Raw genomic sequence first — 17792 nt, 5'->3', positions numbered from 1 at the left:
GGACCCAAGATTGAAATTCAAAGCCCTGAATTCTGAATTCAAACCCAATCAACACTTGTCAGTTTAATTCAACAGGCATCTTTCCTTTATAGACCAAACATCTTCTCTCCTTTAGATAATAATGCATTAGGGATTCCTATTAGGGTCACTGGAAGTTTCCTGTTTTGGGGGCTGGAACACTGACTTCTTCAGAAGATTAAAGGGCTCTGTGGCGCCTGTTCTTTTGTCATCGTGAGGTTTTCCTTAGGCTGAAGTTACTCCTTTCGAAGTACCTCACTAAACAGATAGACTCCTCTTTCTGATTTTAAATAATTTACTGTGGAACTGTGAACATAATATTTTTCCCTTGAAGATCATTTCATATTGAAGTTTAATGTAGTTTTAAAATTTTTCTATTTAAAACTTGGGCTCAGGAATGTGATGGTAAAGTGTGACATTCTCAAGCTGTTTGACGGTGATGAAAAATGCATGAGAACAGAACCCACACAGCTCACACAAGGATAGTCAGGTGATTCTAAATGTAATTTTCCATTAAATCTTCTTTGACTCAGTTCAGTCTAGGAGTCGTATCTCAGGAGTTTCTGAAAGAGGAAACAGGTGGTCCAAACTGAATATAATGCCAGGATTGTTTATTGCTAAGGTGGTAAGAAGGTTGACCTTCTTAATGAAACTCTTTGGAAATATATCTTGTTCTAAAAAGACATTATTTATTTCTTTTTAGATCATTTTTCATTTCATATCCACAGTTTCTAATCTCCTGTATATCATCAAGAATTCACCTTTTTTTCTAATGTTTATGGATGCTTTTGACATTCTGGTGAAGCCCATGGATCGTTTCTCAGAATAATGTTTTTAAATATATAAAATTAAAAATAAAACACCATACAATTACAAAGGGAAATCAATTCTTTTGATATGCAGTTATCAAGATGTATTAGCAAAAGTCATACAGACAAGTTTCTGGACTCTTGATTAAGACTTCCATGCTTTCTTGGTATATTCACAGCATTTAGATCAGACAGGAACAGTAGAAATCAATCATTTTATAGATGAGAAAACTGAAACCAGGTAGGTAAAGCAACTTTGTGAGATCACAGCCTGCATCAGTAGTAGATTAGAACTCTGTTTTCTGGATCCCTAATTCAGTGTACTTTTCATCCATTATATCCTGTTTTCTCTCTTTTTTGATAATCTGTGGTGGTTAAAATGTGTTCCCAGGGCATTTGTTAAATTTGTCCTTTTCCATCTCACCAGGAGATAGGCTGTCATGAAAAGGTAGGTTAAGAGGGCTACATGGTTAACCCTGGAATTGGTATGTTCCATCAAAGCCCCATGATTCTGAGGGCAATCAAATCCTCCCACTGAAACTTAGCTTCTGTTGCCACTTTTGTGTTGTGAAGTCATTTCAGTTGAATCACTCTTTGTGACCCCATTTCTAACAGCTTTTTTTTTTTTTTTTTTTGCCGAAATTGCCATTTTAAATCAGATGATTTTTTAAAACACTAGTAACATTTTTTAATATATGTATTAAAATGACAATTTTGGCAAAAAAAAAAGTTATTAGGAAGTGTGAGGAGTGGGTGGGAGGAGTCTAAGGGATAGGATATAATCGGAGGTTTTTGACTTTGGGCAACTCTGCCTCACTTAAATCCAATTTATACTCAAAGCATCAACCGTGTCCTTGATCCTCTTCAAGAATGAAAGGCAAACAACAACAGTATATGGTAAGGGGAGTGGTATATTGGATGTGACATTATGAGTGTTTTGTAGCACTTTGGGAATTATTTGAGTTCATTATGTGAGATCATTTCCCAAGTGATAAGCATTTTTCCTTGCCTCCAAAGCCCCCAACTCAATCCTTGAATTCATATAACTTTTACAAAAATGAAAGGATATTCTCCTTAAAGGGCATTACAGCCGAACAAGGAGGATAAACTATATACTGATAATTCAGATTAGGCAATATACAAAGGAGAGGCCCATACATAGCAAGTGCTAGGAAGAAATCTGAGGCATGAGCAATCTCAGTCAGGGAGAATTAGGAGACTTTTTCTTTTTTCTTTCTTTTTTTAATAATAGCTTTTTATTTCAAAATATCAGCAAAGATAATTTTCAACATTTACCCTTGCAAAACCTTGTGTTCCAGATTTTTTTCTCCCTCCCTTCCTTCTATAATCTCCCCCAGCAAAGACTTTTTGAAGAAGGGGTGGATTGGGTTAGATACAAGTTGTAATATTATCCTTTACTAGGTATGGGTAGCTTCTGCCATATAATAAATCATCTCTCTGAATTTGTGAAATCTGAGGCTTCAGATTCTGTAAAGTGAAGTAGTGTTCTATTTAATCGATTCCACAAATTCAATATTCTCTGAAAACTGGTTTATTAAAATGAAGAAGAGGTATATATTTTTTAAACATGTTGAATGAGTAGACTAACATAATTTTTACAAGTAGTTCATGTTTTAAAGATATTAAAATATTTAAGAGTTTAGAGGAGGAAGCCAAGTAGAACCATGGAATGAATTAGAGGAAAGGTCTCAAAATGCCTATAATACATTCACTTTGTGATCCTGGACAAGTAACATTTCAGTGTCTTGGGTATCTTTTAGGCAACTTTAAAAAATTTTCAATATTATTTTATTTTTCCAAAAATATATGTAAAGATCCTTTTCATCATTTATTTTTATAAGACTTTGTGTTATAAAACTTTGTGTTTTCTCCTTCCCTTTTTCCCCTACTGCTCCCTCCCCCAAGACAGCAAACAATCAGGTATAGGTTAAATATGTGCAATTCTTTTAAACATATTTCTATATTTGTCATGTTGCATAAGAAAACTCAGACCAAAAAGGAAAAAAATTAGGCAACTTTCTAAGACTGATCTTATTTGATTGTGACGAAGTATCAGTAGTCCTTTAGTTAAGAAACTAATTGTCTCAGTGGATAGATCAATGGGTCAGGAAGAGCTGTGTTCAAATATAGCCTCACATGTTTATTAGCTATGTGACTCCGAAAAACCTCTGTTTGCTTTAATGCATTGGAGAAATGGCAAACTACTCCAGTATCTGCCTGGAAAACCCCATGGACAGTATGATCCACAGGGTCATTAAGAGTTGGACATGACTAAGTAATATATTTTCTATAAGCATAACATCACAGATCTGAAAACTCTAATTTCTTTTTTTAAAGTTAAAAGGATCACAAAGAAGTTTTGGTTCATGGTATAAGCTATGTTTGTCATGAAATTCTACGCATGAATATGATCCATGTTTATTTCAAAAATGATTTAAAACATTTTATTTCCTTCTTATTACTTTTGCCTTATTAGCATTGTTTCCCCATCTACTCTTTTTTGACCCTCTCTGCCCTGCCTCCTAACACTAATGATCTCTCCCCTGTTTCATCCCCTCTCAAAATAAAAACCTTCCTTAAAAAAAAAAAAAAAGAATATGATTACATAAAACAAATTCACCCATAGACTATGTCTGAAGATATTTCCCTTCTTCTTTACTTCTAGTATGTCTCTACTTGGCCAAGAGGTGAGAAATGTGGCTCACAAGTTCAAATGTATTTTCCATTATGTTACTGTACTCTTCATTTACTATATAAACACAGACTCTCCTGGTTTGGCTTATTTATGCTTTGTATCAGTTCATACAAGTCTTGAGTAAAAAAAAAACATTTATTAAGTCAGTTTTATATGCGAAGGGAGTATAGTAAATGCTGGAGATAGAAATATATTTTAAAAAGAGAAGAGACCTTGCCTTCAGTGGGAGAAGATACCATCCATGGGGAATATTCACGGGGTGAATTTGGCTGTTGGCAGATGGAAACTGGGGTTGACCAGCCGATGGTGAGGTGGATGGATGGGACCCGAAGCTGAAGCAGGATCTTGTATCAGACGTTATGGACCCGATGGTATTTTATCATCAATTGTTTGGTTTTGGCCCTGGTTCCTAATATTCAAAGATGAATGGATTTTACTTGCCTAGTAAATTGGGACAGAGAGAAAAAGCATTTTTGGGAGTTTAAATCCAGGTTCACCACTTATTAGTTGTGTGATCCTATTTGCCTCAGTTTCCCCATCTGTAAAACTTGCTGGAGAAGGAAATGTCAAACTGCTCCTGTATTTTTGCCAAGAAAACTCCAAGGATCATGAAAAGCGAACAGGGCTGAAAAGGGACTAAACAACAACACTTTCCCAGAGACTAGATCCTGAAACACTCCATGATAGGATAGAAGCTCCAGATCTTAGGTAGGGGTGAACTAAGTCAGCAGCAGCAGGCAGATGGAGATGTGGCTGGTTGGATCACTGGATAGGGCAGTAAAGCAGAGGTTTTCCAGAATTGTTCATATTTTTTGTTTTTTGTTATTCCCTTCCCCCCACTCCTCCTGCCTCCATCTTTCTTCCTAGTTTTCTTCAGCTACTATCACTGCATCTACCTATTACCTATCCTCATTTAGTTGGGGTTAGGTTGATAATTCTTACCTAAAAAGCAGCATTTTCATAATTTCTGTTTCTGCTGATTTCCCATTCTCAATAAGAAAATTTGTCTATTGAAGCAATCATTACTGAGAACTATAATCCACATTTGGAATATTTAGGACAAGCTAAAAAGATAAGGTAGTTTCTTTTTTATTTTGTTGTTGTTGTTTTTTTAATCTTCCTTTTAAAAGTCATCCTTATTCTAATGGGTTACCTTGTTGTCAGAATGGGATTCAACCATAGCTATGTGTGGTTGGTGACTATAATTTCATATTATGTTATCTAAATGTTCTTTAAGATCTTTCGGTTCCACTTGGGTGTTTTATAGCCAGCCTAGTACATGTACAGAAGTCTACCTGATAGGGAAGGAATGCACAGCATTACCAGTAATAAGGCATATTGCTGGTCCTAAGAAGGTCTTTAAGACAATTTATAGTGTCTGGTAAAGAACTGGGTAATGGAAAAATAGAAAGTGTTGAAAATAAGCGCAGAGATGGGAAAGTAATTGATGTCCAAATGTACTGTAAACAAACTATAAAATAATTCCTTGATGGCTTGAATGGAAGCAATATAGTGAAAGATTAAATCTCATGATTGTCATAAGGCTTCATATACTCTATATCATTGTGATATCTTTAAGAAATCTCTGTTGATTGCAGTGTTGGCTCTGGTTAATTCCCTGTCCCTCCTTAAAAAAAAAGTTCTGTTAAACAAAATTGGGAGTTTCAACACATTACATCGTACACACACACTCACACACACTTTCATACAAGTAAACAAATTATTGGTAAACAAGTTTTTCAATTTTCTGTTGTACCCTACAAAACAAGTCCACTACTGATCACCCATCATGGTACTGGAGCAGACAGATATTTGTCCATTGAATGACATTGTTGTTGTATGTGTTTCTGATCTACAGAGATCTATTTAATGTACAATAAAGAAAAAAATTGTTGAATTAAAGCTTTGGGGATAAATTTCTTGATCTGCTCAGGATGATAATTAACATATACATTTGAAACAAAACCTATTATTGATGAGGCAAATAGTTCTTTGAATGATTCTTGTGATTTAAACAAGTGATTGAAATTGACAACCACTTGCAGGCTTTTGAATGCTGTATCCTTGGGAAAAAGAACAACCCATTAAATATTTTTGCTTTAAAGGCAATATAGACTATATAGTCAAGTTACAAGAGATAATTTCATTTATTATGGAATTTGCCTATTTCAATTTTATCCTTAAAATAAATTTAGTGTTTTTCTAAAGAGTGTTTTCTCATTTGTTTAGCCCACAAGTCCCAAATTTGGAAAAGCTGACTCTTATGAAAAACTGGAGAAACTGGGAGAAGGGTCTTATGCCACTGTGTACAAAGGAAAAAGCAAGTAAGTGTTCTTTTTTGTGAACTTTATATCTAATTTGCCTCTTACCTGATAACATATTGGTAATTTCTTTTATCATAACAATTTTAAGTGTTTTTTGGTTAGTTTTTAATATTGCTTGTTCTCTGTATCCCTCTTCCTTACTTATTCCAGAAAATTGCAAAGAAAAAAAAAAAAAACAGAAGTAGTTCAGTGAAAGTAACATATCTAAGAAGGGAGACATTGTATGCAGTGTCTCACACTGCTACCTTGTCCCCACATCTCTGCAAAATAGGATGGGAGAAGTCTTTGTTCATACTGCTTCTTTGGCCATGCTTGGTCTCTATAAATTTATAGCATTCAGTTCCATGCTGACAGAAAGTGAGGCAAGAAGTGGGAAAAGGTTCTACAACAATATAAATGGATGAAAGTTATTTATTCCCCTCCCTAATATTTTGTTCTTTTTCTTTGTCTTTAGTTTACTAATGAAAAATATAAAATTGAGACAATATAAATTTGAAAGATGACTATATGTCTTTGTCTATATCTATATATATCTTTATCTATATCTGTTTCTAATTTGTGTTTTAGTGCTTAATATGAGCAGACAAATGGAGACAGAACTAGAAAAGCAGGGCAACTCCCTGATCTCAAGGAGCTCACATTCTAGTACAGGAGGACACAACGATCCTATGGGTCTTAAGTGTTTTGGCAGCCCGGGAGACAGAATGTCTTTTTCATTGGTATTTCCATTAAGAAACCCTGTCATTTCTGATGTTGATAGTACCAAGGACTTTAGGGGGGGTAGAGTAGGAGGTGGAGTGTGTGTGTGTGTGTGTGTGTGTGTTGTGTGTGTGTGTGTGTGAGAGAGAGAGAGAGAGAGACAGAGAGAGAGAGAGAGACAGAGACAGAGACAGAGAGATGGATAGAGAGACACAGAGAGAGACAGAGACAGAGAGACACAGAGATGGACAGAGAGAGAGAGAGAGAGAAAGAGAGAGAGAGAGACAGAGACAGAGAGATGGACAGAGAGATGGATAGAGAGACACAGAGAGACACAGAGATACAGAGATAGACAGAGAGAGAGACACACACACACACACAGACAGATGGACACACAGAGAGATAGAGAAAGAGAGAGAGACAGAGAGAGAGAGACACACACACACACACAGAGAGAGAGAGAGAGAGAGAGAGAGAGACAAAGACAGAGACAGAGAGATGGATAGAGAGACACAGAGAGACACAGAGACACAGAGATAGACAAAGAGAGAGAGAGAGACAGAGAGATGGACAGAGAGAGAGAGAGAGAGAGAGACAGAGAGATGGACAGAGAGAGAGAGAGAAAGAGAGAGAAAGAGAGTCAGAGATAAATGGACAGAGAGAGATGGAGAGAGAGAGAGAGAGAGAGAGAATCAGAGACAGAGACAGAGAGATGGACAGAGAGACAGAGAACAGAGAAGAGAGAGAGAGAGAGAGAGAGAGAGAGAGAGAGAGAGAGAGATGGACAGAGAGAGAGAGAAGAGAGAGAGAGAGAGAGAGGAGAGAGAGAGAGAGAGAAAGAGAGAGAAAGAGAGTCAGAGATAAATGGACAGAGAGAGATGGAGAGAGAGAGAGAAGAGAGAGAGAGAGAGAGAGAGAATCAGAGACAGAGACAGAGAGATGGACAGAGAGACAGAGAGAGACAGAACACAGAGAGAGAACAGAGAGAGAGAGAGAGAGACAGAGAGATGGACAGAGAGAGAGAAAGAGAGAGAAGAGAGAGAAGAGAGAGAGAGAGAGAGAGAATCAGAGACAGAGACAGAGAGATGGACAGAGAGACAGAGAGAGACAGAGAACACAGAGAGAGAACAGAGAGAGAGAGAGAGATGGGCAGAGAGAGAGAGAGAGAGAGAGACAGAGAGAGACAGAGAGATGGACAGAGAAAGAGAGAGAGAGAGAGAGAGAGAGAAGAGAGAGAGAGAGAGAGACAGAATCAGAGACAGAGACAGAGAGATGGACAGAGAGACAGAGAGAGACAGAGAACAGAGAGAGAGAGAGAGAGAGAGAGAGAGAGAGAGAGAGAGAGAGAGAAAGAATGAATATGAGTGTATATGTAGGAGAGGGGAGTTTAGCACCATTCATCAGAATTGCTTCCATGCATGATATTTGGGAAAAGTCAAGGGAGCAGAGTCAGTGCTGATGTTGCCAAGATTCTGCCCTTTGGTGATAATGGGACCCCTCTCCTACTCCCTGCAGTTGTGACTTTGAGGGGCCAGATTGAAAGCAGGGTTTGAGGATTTCTGTTGAAAAACAATGTGATAATAATGAAATGCTGTAGAAAATTATTTTTAAATAATTGATTTTCCCTCATACCTTTAGTGTTTCTATTCTTTCACAAAATCATTCCCAGACTTCTCTATAAAGGTGATTAATGATATATATAAAAGCTGTAAATATTTCAGTGGTTAGTGATATATACATATAGGTGTAAATATTTCTATATTTGCCATGTCAAATTCAAGCATTGTTCTATTTTATTTTTTTCCCTAAAGTGTCCTATAGAAATAACTATTCCTATTCCCTGTCTCTGTCTCTCTTTTTTTCTCTCATTCTGTATGAAAAGTCATTCTTAGATTAGTGCTTTAAGTGTTCAGTGTGTTGAGGGTGGGGGACTTGGTGAGACAAAAAAGCTAGATTTTGGAAACTCTGCATGGACAGTACAGTGCCAATCCCTGGCATAAGTCTAGGATGGGTTATTAAGTTTGTGCCTTGGGGGCACTTAGAAAAGGAAGCGCTGATTACAAGTCCTAAAAATAAGCTCCGTGCTCCTCACAACGAGCCTGGGAGGTAGACAGGGCAGATGTTACTGTGATCCTGACCCTGCCAAGGAAGGAGCAGAAAGTCCAGAGACTGAACGAGTTAGGGTCACAGATTTGGAGCCTCAGGTTTCCTGGAGTCCCTCTGGCCCAATCCCCCCATTTTACAGCTAAAGTACCAAGGAGGTAATTGACTTGATCAAAGTCAGAGTCTTAAGTCACAGAGCCACGACTGAGCCCAGGCTCCTCTGATTAAGTCAGTGTTATGGCTTCGGTCTCATTGGTAGTTGTTGAGAGTGAGCAGCTATTAAGCACCTGCTGTATAACAGGCATTGTGCACGGCACTAGGGATAGACGGATAAGCACATAGGAGGCTCCTGGCAGCTTTGGTTGTGGTTCAGTTATTTCATTCATGTCTTACTCTTCATGAACCTGTGGCCTTTCTGTCCATGGGGTTTTCTTGGCTAAGATAGTGGAGTGGTTTATCACTGCCTTCTCCATGAATTAAGGCAAAAATCTCTATGAAATGACTTGCCCGGGGTCACACAGCAGCTAGAAAATGTCCGGGAAGACTTGAATTCCTGACTCCAGGCCCATACTCAGTGCGCTGATCCACATAGCTGCCTCCTTCCTAGTAGGTCGTAGGTTCTTAGTAAGGGTTTATTTAATTGTATTGCATTATATTGGAAGATAAGGCATACCATCTAAAGGAAGAAAGTGAGCAAATCTGTAAGCTGGGATTTAAACTTCCTCCAAAGATCATTTTCTTCTTTATAAATATTGCTTCTTGTAACCAGAGCTAGTCTGGACTCAATAAGAGCTTTACAGGCTAACCTCATTTCCCTTTGAAATACAGACCTGTTCCAAAAGCCTAACTGCCCCTCTGAGTTTATTTAAATCTATTAATAAAGCTTAGAACTTCACTAAGACTTTTGGGACAACTCTATATTTCTGAATTTATAAAGAACTCAATAGTTTGTAAAGTGATTTCAATGGCCTGTGTCAGATAGGGCAGTGTTGGTTTTATTATTTCTGTTTTACAGACAAAAAAAACCAGCTTAAGAGAAAGAAAGTGTCTTATTCTGAATCACAAAGATGGCAGAGGTAGCATAGGCATTGGAATAGCATATATGGGAAATAGCAACTCGGCAGATTTTCCTTGAATTTTAGAGTGTATAAGGAAAAATGATGTCCAGTAATCCTGGAAAAGTAGAGAGGAGTCATCTAGTAAAGGGTTTTTTAGAGTACATTTTCTCTTCCTCTCTCTCTGTATATCTATCTCCATCTCTCCAGCTACCATTCATCTATCTATCTGTCTGTCTGTGTATGTATTTACCTATCTATATGGATCCATCTCTCCATCCATCTGTCAGTCCATCTGTCTATCTATCTGACTGTATCTCTCTCTCTCTGTCTGTATCCATCTCTCTATCCATTCATTATCCATCTGTCTGTCTGTCTTATTTATCTGTCTGTATTCTTCCTTCCTTCCTTCCTTCCTTCCTTCCTTCCTTCCTTCCTTCCTTCCTTCCTTCCTTCCTTCCTTCCTTCCTTCCTTCCTTCCTTCCTTCCTTCTTGCCTTCCTGCCTTCCTTCCTTCCTTCTTCCTTAAGTACTGAGAGACAATGTATCTATACATGTACATTTTACACCTGAGCAAGTTAAGGCCCTGCAGTGACATCATTGATAAGTGATTTAGCCAGTATTCAAATATATCTTGTGATGAGACCAAAATAGTCTCAAGAGACTAAAAAACAACAGGCCCACATTTAACAAGATGACTATAGGTTAACCTTCAGCTAAATCAAAAGCAAAAATCAATAGTACAAGTAAAAGTTAGGTAAGATGTGACTTAATAGCAGTTCACGTGAAAAATCCCAGTGGCTTTTAGTGAATCTTAAATTTAATATGAGTCAGCATATTAAGTTGGTGTGAGTTTGCTGCCAAGGAAGCTAATGCAATATTAGGCTGCATTAGTAAAAATATCATGTCCAGAACAAGAAAGTGATAAAAAGTCCTGTGTACTTGGAGCTAGTCCATTCACAGCTGGAATATCCTCCTAAGAGGAACTTGGGTGATGAAAGGAACTTGAAATCATCTCTTCTGAAAAGCCTTTCAAAGAAATGAGGAGGTTTTACTTAGAAAATGGACAACCTGGCAATGACGTAAGAGCTATCAGTCAGTAAATCAACAAGCATTTGCTAAATGCTTGTTATGTGTTATATTCCAAGCTAGGCCGCAGAGAATTTCTGCCACCATGGAGCTTTTATTCTAATGGAGAGACAAGAACTACAAAGGGATGTGTGTGTGTATGTATGTGTATAGACACACACATGTACACAAACACAGGTTATACACATATGGATGAGTATTTATATATATATATATATGTATATTATGTGTATTAAATAAGAAAATATGAATACCAGGTAATTCAATTCAAGGTAGTTTTAGAGACAAAGCATAAGTATTTTAGAGGCTGAAGAAAAACTTTATGTAGAAAGTGATACACCTGACCTGTCTCTTGAAGAGATGGAGTCTGAACAAAGGGATGGAGGAAGAAGGGAGTGCCTCTCAATCATAGGGGATGCACAGTTAAGGGAGTCCATCCAGGTGTTACATGTGAGGAACAGAGAAAAGTTCAGTTTGACTGGACTATAGAGTGTCCAAAAGGGAAAATTACATACTGAGACTGGAAAGATAGGTTGGGGCAAAATTGTGAGAATCTTTCAAAGAAAAGCAAAATGAGCTTCTGAATTATATTAGAGGTGATAGAAAAACCACTGGAGGTTATTGAGTATGATAATGAAATGATGAAGTCTAAACTTAAGGAAAATCAGTTTGGTAATAGTGATGGGCTGAAGAGGAATTAGGGTAGGGAGACCAGTGAGAGAGCCATCGGTAGTAATTCAGGTGAGAAGTTATGAGGGTCTGAATGAAGGTAGTTAAACTCTTTAATGCTTTGCCTTATAGAAAAGCAGTCAGATTTTTTTCTGAGATCCAGAACTGAATTAGGGTCAATGAGTAGAAGTGATAATGAAGCTTAATTTGGTTCAGTATAAAGAAGGACTTGGTAACAGAGTTATCTGAAAATGGAATGAATCACCATAGTGAAGTAGTGATTTCCTTGTTGTTGGAGATATTGTGAAAGCAATAATCATGGTCGCTTATTGGAGAGATATATCAAGGATTCTGACTTTTGGTTTAGTAGGAATTAATGCTTCAGTCTACACAGTAGTTAGTCTACCCACTTTTTGTGGTCTCTACAACTCTTTGATTCTATATAGGAATTTTCTCAGAATGGTCAGAGACAAGTGTGTGAATGAACATGATGATTCACTTGATCAATGACTTTTACCGAGTAGTTTGCCATATCTTTGATTCTTTCTCCTCCTGTATAATGCCAGGAGAAAGAAAAGAGTAACTGCTTTTAGTAAGGAATAATTACTTCTAAAATGATAAAACACAGAGAAGCTATCAACAGATGCTTTACTTAAGTGCTTAGGCCATAGTAAGTACTTAATCAATATATAGATTAAGTGATTATATTTTGAATAATATCTCTGTCTTTGATACTATAAGTGTTTTAGTAGAAAAAACTATACATTCATTGAGCAGTGGAAGTTTGGAGGCCAAATATTCTAGTATAAAGTTTGTGGAGGAGAATAATGTATAATAAGAATGCCAGAAATATAAGAAAGGACAAGATGATAAAGACTTAAAATGCCCCATGGAGGAATTTATATTTAATTTTAGAAGAAATAGGTTAACACTATAGCTTATGGCTTTAGTGTAGGTTATACAATTAGACCCAACTTTAGGAATATCAATCTTAATAACCACATGGGGAATGCATTGGATTAGGGAAAGAATTGGGTCAGGGAGATCGATTATGAGGCAATAATGTTGGGGATATGTGATTGGACTTGAATGGGAGTGGAAAGAAGGTGGTGGAGGATTGAGAGTTGTTATAGTGATGGGAATGATAAGCTCTGGCAACTGATGAATATGTTGGATGAAGGAGAAGTTGAGAATGATAACTGAGGAGGTGAACCTGAGAAGGTGCCTTCAATAGTACTAGGGAAATTTGGAAGATGGATAGATTTTGAGGAAATATAATGAGCTCTATTTTGCACATGTTGAATTTAAGACACCTCTAGGACTTCTAATGTGAAATGTCTAATGATAAGTTAGTGATGAGGGATGAGACTTCAGGAGGGAAACTTAGCCTGAATGTATAGAGCTGGGAATCATTTGCTTAGAGATGATAATTCAACTGATGAGAATTAATCATATCACCAAAGTGAGAAAGCATAGAGGGAAAAGGAAAGAGGGCCCAGGACAGAGGCTTGGGGTACACACAGTTGGTGAGTGGGAGTAATTGTAATTGATTTGTTAGCAAATGGACATGTAGTTCAGACAAATTGAGGGAAAAACAGGAGGGAGCAGGATGAGAGTAGATGTAAAAGGTGATAGTGAGTGATAGTATCAAATATTGCTGAGAAGTCAGTATGAGAAGATAACAGAAAAATGTGTGGAATACTGGGGTTCAGCAAGATAAAAGCAAAAACTTACCTTTTAGGACCAAGAGATGCCAAAGTAAACTCCATTGTTTTTGTTGGAAGTAGATGAAGATGAGATTGGTGGATTAAGAACATGTTGCTTGGTAAAGAGATGATTGAGTAGAAAGATGTAGACGTAGAAATAAGATGGTCTGAAAATTATTACTAGTTTAGTATTAAATTAAGATGGTATGGAGCATTATGAAGTTATTTTTATTCCTTTTGTGGCTGCTGTATGTTAAGTTGTCTTATCCTAGTCATTGTTAAGGAACAAGGTTATTGAGCTTAGACTCTGAGAAACTCTGTAAAGGCCTTTTATGAATTTGACCCACTTTCCCAAATGGGAAATTTAAAGAAAAAATAGAGAAAAGTTTATTTATGATTATGACAATTTCCAATTTTCTTATTCACCGGGACTTCTGGAAAAGAGTTGTTCCATGTATCTATTTCAAATGTTCACAATTAGTCTCTATCTAATTGTAATGGGTTGAGGCTCGAGTTGATGCACTGAGGTCCCAAGCACATGAGGCTAAATAGTAACTGGACCATACTCTATTAATATATAAGCTTGGAGAAAGAATGGCCCCCACCCACCCTTTGTGCAAGTCCTGATGTGTTGTATAGGAAATGCCGTTTTTGGTGGGTGGAGGCAGGGGGGGCGGAGAAAGAAGCGGAAGGAGAAACTGCTGGCTGGCACCCCCCTTCACCTCCAATTCCTCTTCACCTTTGATCCTTCTTCACCTTCACTAAGACTAAAGATCTAAGATTTTCCCCTAACCTGAATTCCTGACTCCGGCTGATTTTGAAATACGCCGTCATCACAATATTAATCTAATATTAATCACAAATTTTTTGTAGAAACCCAATAAATTATCTCATTAAAAAAAAAAAATCAAAAGATTGCCTACAGTTTTAGCACCCTGCATTAAACCATAAAAAGATGAGTTTAGGTTTTTTAAATATAAATAAATTAGAGATGAATTTCATAAAAACAAAACAAAACAATCCCCCCCCCAAAAAAAAAAAAAAAACCAAACAAAACAAAAACAACCCAAACCTTGTGATTTAGAGTCAGTGGGGTATATTTGGAAACAGAAAATCTTCTTTTCAGCAACATTCAGCAAGCACTCATTCCTTTCTAGCCTCTTAAAATTGCCCCCAAATCTTTTAGGATGCTCATCCTCCGTTTTTTGCTCACTTGAATTCCGACAGGTTCCAGTTGACAATGCCAGCTTTTCTTGGGCAATCTCAAGGCTGATAGTTTGTGGTCACATGTAATATACTTAATTTCACTCCCTGCTGGAGATGAAAGCAATTGCCCATATGTCTGCCTCTCTAGGATGACTCTTCACCTATATTAAGAGGGGATGGGCTGGCTGCGCTTGCTTACTTGTATCTCCTAAGCTTGCTTACTTGTTTAGGAGGGGGGAAAAAAAACAAAACAAAACAAAAAAAAACAGTGTTGGGCTAGCTAGAGAAACTCAAATTGAATTACTGGGTCACCTTGAAGCAGTTTCTGTTATCTCCAGAGACAATAACTGGCTTAGATTGCAGTCTTCTCCCTGCCCCTCCAAAAGAGGGATTCCCTCCGTTCATCCTTTGTTTAAATGTCACCTCAGGCATCCTTCCCCTCCTCTGAATCTCCATACCTCTCCCTACCCCCCTTTCCCCAACCTATCTTCTTCTCCAGGCTCCCCATCCAAAAAAGTTATCAATCACCAGTGGCACACGAGGCAAGATCATTCTTTTAGATTGCTTGAAATTTTACTGATTTTTATTCCAATCATTGTTTAATGCTTTCAGTGCATTTCATATTATGACGTTGTAATTGTATAGAAGTTTGGATCTTATTCTAAAATATAATTAATTTGGAATAGATTTTGTGATAATTTGCATTGTTCTGCATGATTTAAAAAAAATCTTTTCTTACTAGTAGTTTTTCTTTTAACTTTCATTTCAGAATATATCTTTTCTTTTCTCCTCAGTGAGCTATAGCTTGTAATAAAAATTTGAAAGGAAAGAGAGGAAATTTTATTATTTTTTGGAGAGGGATTTAAAAAGCAAAATCAATTGTATTAGCCTTGTTGATCAGGATGAGCAGTGTTATGTGAGCATAGTTCCCACCCCTGCAGTAAACTAGGGAAGTGATTTTTCTCAGCTTTTCTCTGAGACCAACTTGGTCAATATGATTTCTTTCTGATTTTTAATTTTAATTTCAGAAGTTCCCCCTTTCTTCTTCCTCTTTCCTTTTGCTTCTGTTCCTCAAACCAGTTAATCTTCTTCAAGATATCTACTTCTCTTCCATCTCAAACCTCCTCTTTTTCTTCTATCCCTCCTTCTTTCAATCTTTTTTTCTTCCTTTCCTTCTTTTCATAGAACTCCTGCTAGGAAATGTTTAGATTGAGGAGTTAGTAGCCTATCAAGACATCTTGGGAACTTTTGAATTTAGCAGAGTTGCTGTTTGCCAGAAGTTGAAAAACCTGAGAATGAGCGTTAAGGGATTTTGAAGACAAAATTATGTGTGTAGTTCCTAGGGAGTGTTTAGCTTAGCAGGAGCCTAGTTTGCTGATAATGCTGATCTCTGATGCCTGGATGGCAGGGCTCCTTTCAGAATAGCTCATTACTGAAGGCTGGCTAGCTGGCTCAATAGGTACATGATGCCGAAGGCAAGAGGTTGCTAAAATGGTCTCCTGGAAAGATCAACCTAGATTCAAATACTGTCTGTGCTTTTGTGAGCAGAACAGTTTGTTTGCTCTTTGGTCCTCTGTATCCTTAGCTCTAGAAAGAGGGGGGATAATTTAGAGAGTCAGAGAAATCTTTTCTCAATCTTGGTCTTATGACTGACTACACTAAAAAAAATCGAACCTTAAATTCATGATAGAAAAGCTTCCACAATCTTTGCCTTCAGGGATTGTTCACTGTGTTGGGAAGAGCACTGAATTTGGAACAGGAAGGTCTCATTGGAATCCCTGACTTTGAATCCCATTTTTGAACCAACTACAGCAGTTTGTACTGCTTTGTACAGTTGTTCATCTTAGGATTGATGTCTATCTTCCCCACTAAGCCCCTGGACGGTATCTTGTAAGCCCTCTACATGCATGAGTGATTCCATTCCTTCCTTCCTTCCTTTCTGCTCCAAGATATTGTCCCCTCTATCATCTCCTCTCTTTCATTTATCTTCGAAATCTCTCTGTCTGCTGGCTTCTTTCCTGCTGCCCATCTCTTTTCCACTCTCAAAAATAAAAATAAAATCTTCCTTTGATCAGTTTGTTGCCGTTGGCTCTTGCATGACTTTGGGTAACTCTGTCTTCCCTAAATCCAGTTCATGCACAAGTCAGAACATCCCTTCTGTAACGTCATTGGTCCCCTTTGAAAATGAAGGATGAGCAACAATGGCAAGTACAACAATCTCTCCTTTCTGTGACTCACCTCCTTGAGAAGGGTAGCTCCTCTCATTGGCTTTGCTCTCACTCTGTTCTTAACTCTGGATCTGGCTTCTGACCTCTTTAGTCAGTTGAAAATATTCTCTCCAGGGTTACCAAATCCAGTGACCTTTTTCTTCCTTTTTATCTTTTTAAAAAAGCTTTCTAAAGCCTTTGACACTGTTATCACCTTCCTCTTAATACCTTCTCTTCAGGTTTCCTGACATAACTCTTTCTGAGTTTTCCTACTAGTTATCTGATAAATTTCTCTGATGCCTTTGCTTTAAAAATGTTAATATTTCATCTTCCCCAATTACATGCAAAAACAATCTTTAATATTCATTTAAATTTTTTTTTGATTTCCAAATTCATTCTCTCCTTTTCCCCTCATTGAGAAAGCAATTAATTTAATATCTAGATTATACATATACAGTCATGCAAAACATAATTCCACGTGAATCATGTTGTTAAAGAAGACAAAAAAACACAAGAAAAATAAAGGAGAAAAAGTGTGCTACAATCTTCATTCAGACTATCAGTTCTTTCTTTGGAGGTGAATTATATTGCTGAATATAGCTAATTCATTTGTAGTTGATCATCATACAGTATTGCTATTAATGTAATATGATTTTTTTTCTTGGTTTTGCTTGTTTCACTTTGCATCAGTTTATTTTGTTTTTCCAGATCTTTCTGAGAGCAGCCTGCTTATCATTTCTTCTAAGAGAGTAGTATATCATTGTAATCATATTCTACAACTTATTCAGCCATTCTCAACTGATGGACATCATCCCATCAATATCTACTTCTTGGCTATCACAAAAAGAGCTGCTATAACAAATATTTTTGTACATACAGGCTCTTCTCCTTTTTGTTTTTCATCTCATTGGGAGATAGGCCTACTAGTGGTATTGCTCAATCAAAGGGTGTGCACAGTTTGATTGCCCTTTGGGGCATAGTTCCAAATTGCTCTGCTGAGTGGTTGAGTCAATGTACCACTTCAGCAACAGTGCATTAGTGCAGACACTTAGCGAGGGGAGGCCCGCCACTGGTGTGTTGTTTAAGGCTCTGGGACCCTCTTTTCCTTCTACACAGTTTCTTTAGCTGATCTTGTCCATTCCCATGGATTTAATTATCATCTCTATTTGGATAGTTCAGGTCTATTTATTCA

General features: G+C 37.3%; 1 protein-coding gene across 1 annotated transcript in view; it reads left to right on the top strand.

Moving 5' to 3' along the window:
- Window positions 1-17792, top strand: part of CDK14 (cyclin dependent kinase 14) — a 545438-nt gene that overhangs the window by 180864 nt on the left and 346782 nt on the right. Inside the window, 1 exon segment of the mRNA XM_052000624.1 lies at window positions 5773-5867. Within this exon segment, the coding sequence (XP_051856584.1) occupies window positions 5773-5867 (95 nt within the window).

The sequence above is a fragment of the Antechinus flavipes genome, chromosome 5 (assembly GCF_016432865.1).
Source record: "Antechinus flavipes isolate AdamAnt ecotype Samford, QLD, Australia chromosome 5, AdamAnt_v2, whole genome shotgun sequence".
Lineage (NCBI taxonomy): Eukaryota > Metazoa > Chordata > Mammalia > Dasyuromorphia > Dasyuridae > Antechinus > Antechinus flavipes.
Note: the sequence above shows the minus strand (reverse complement) of the source record. Positions and strands in the feature narration are given on the sequence as shown.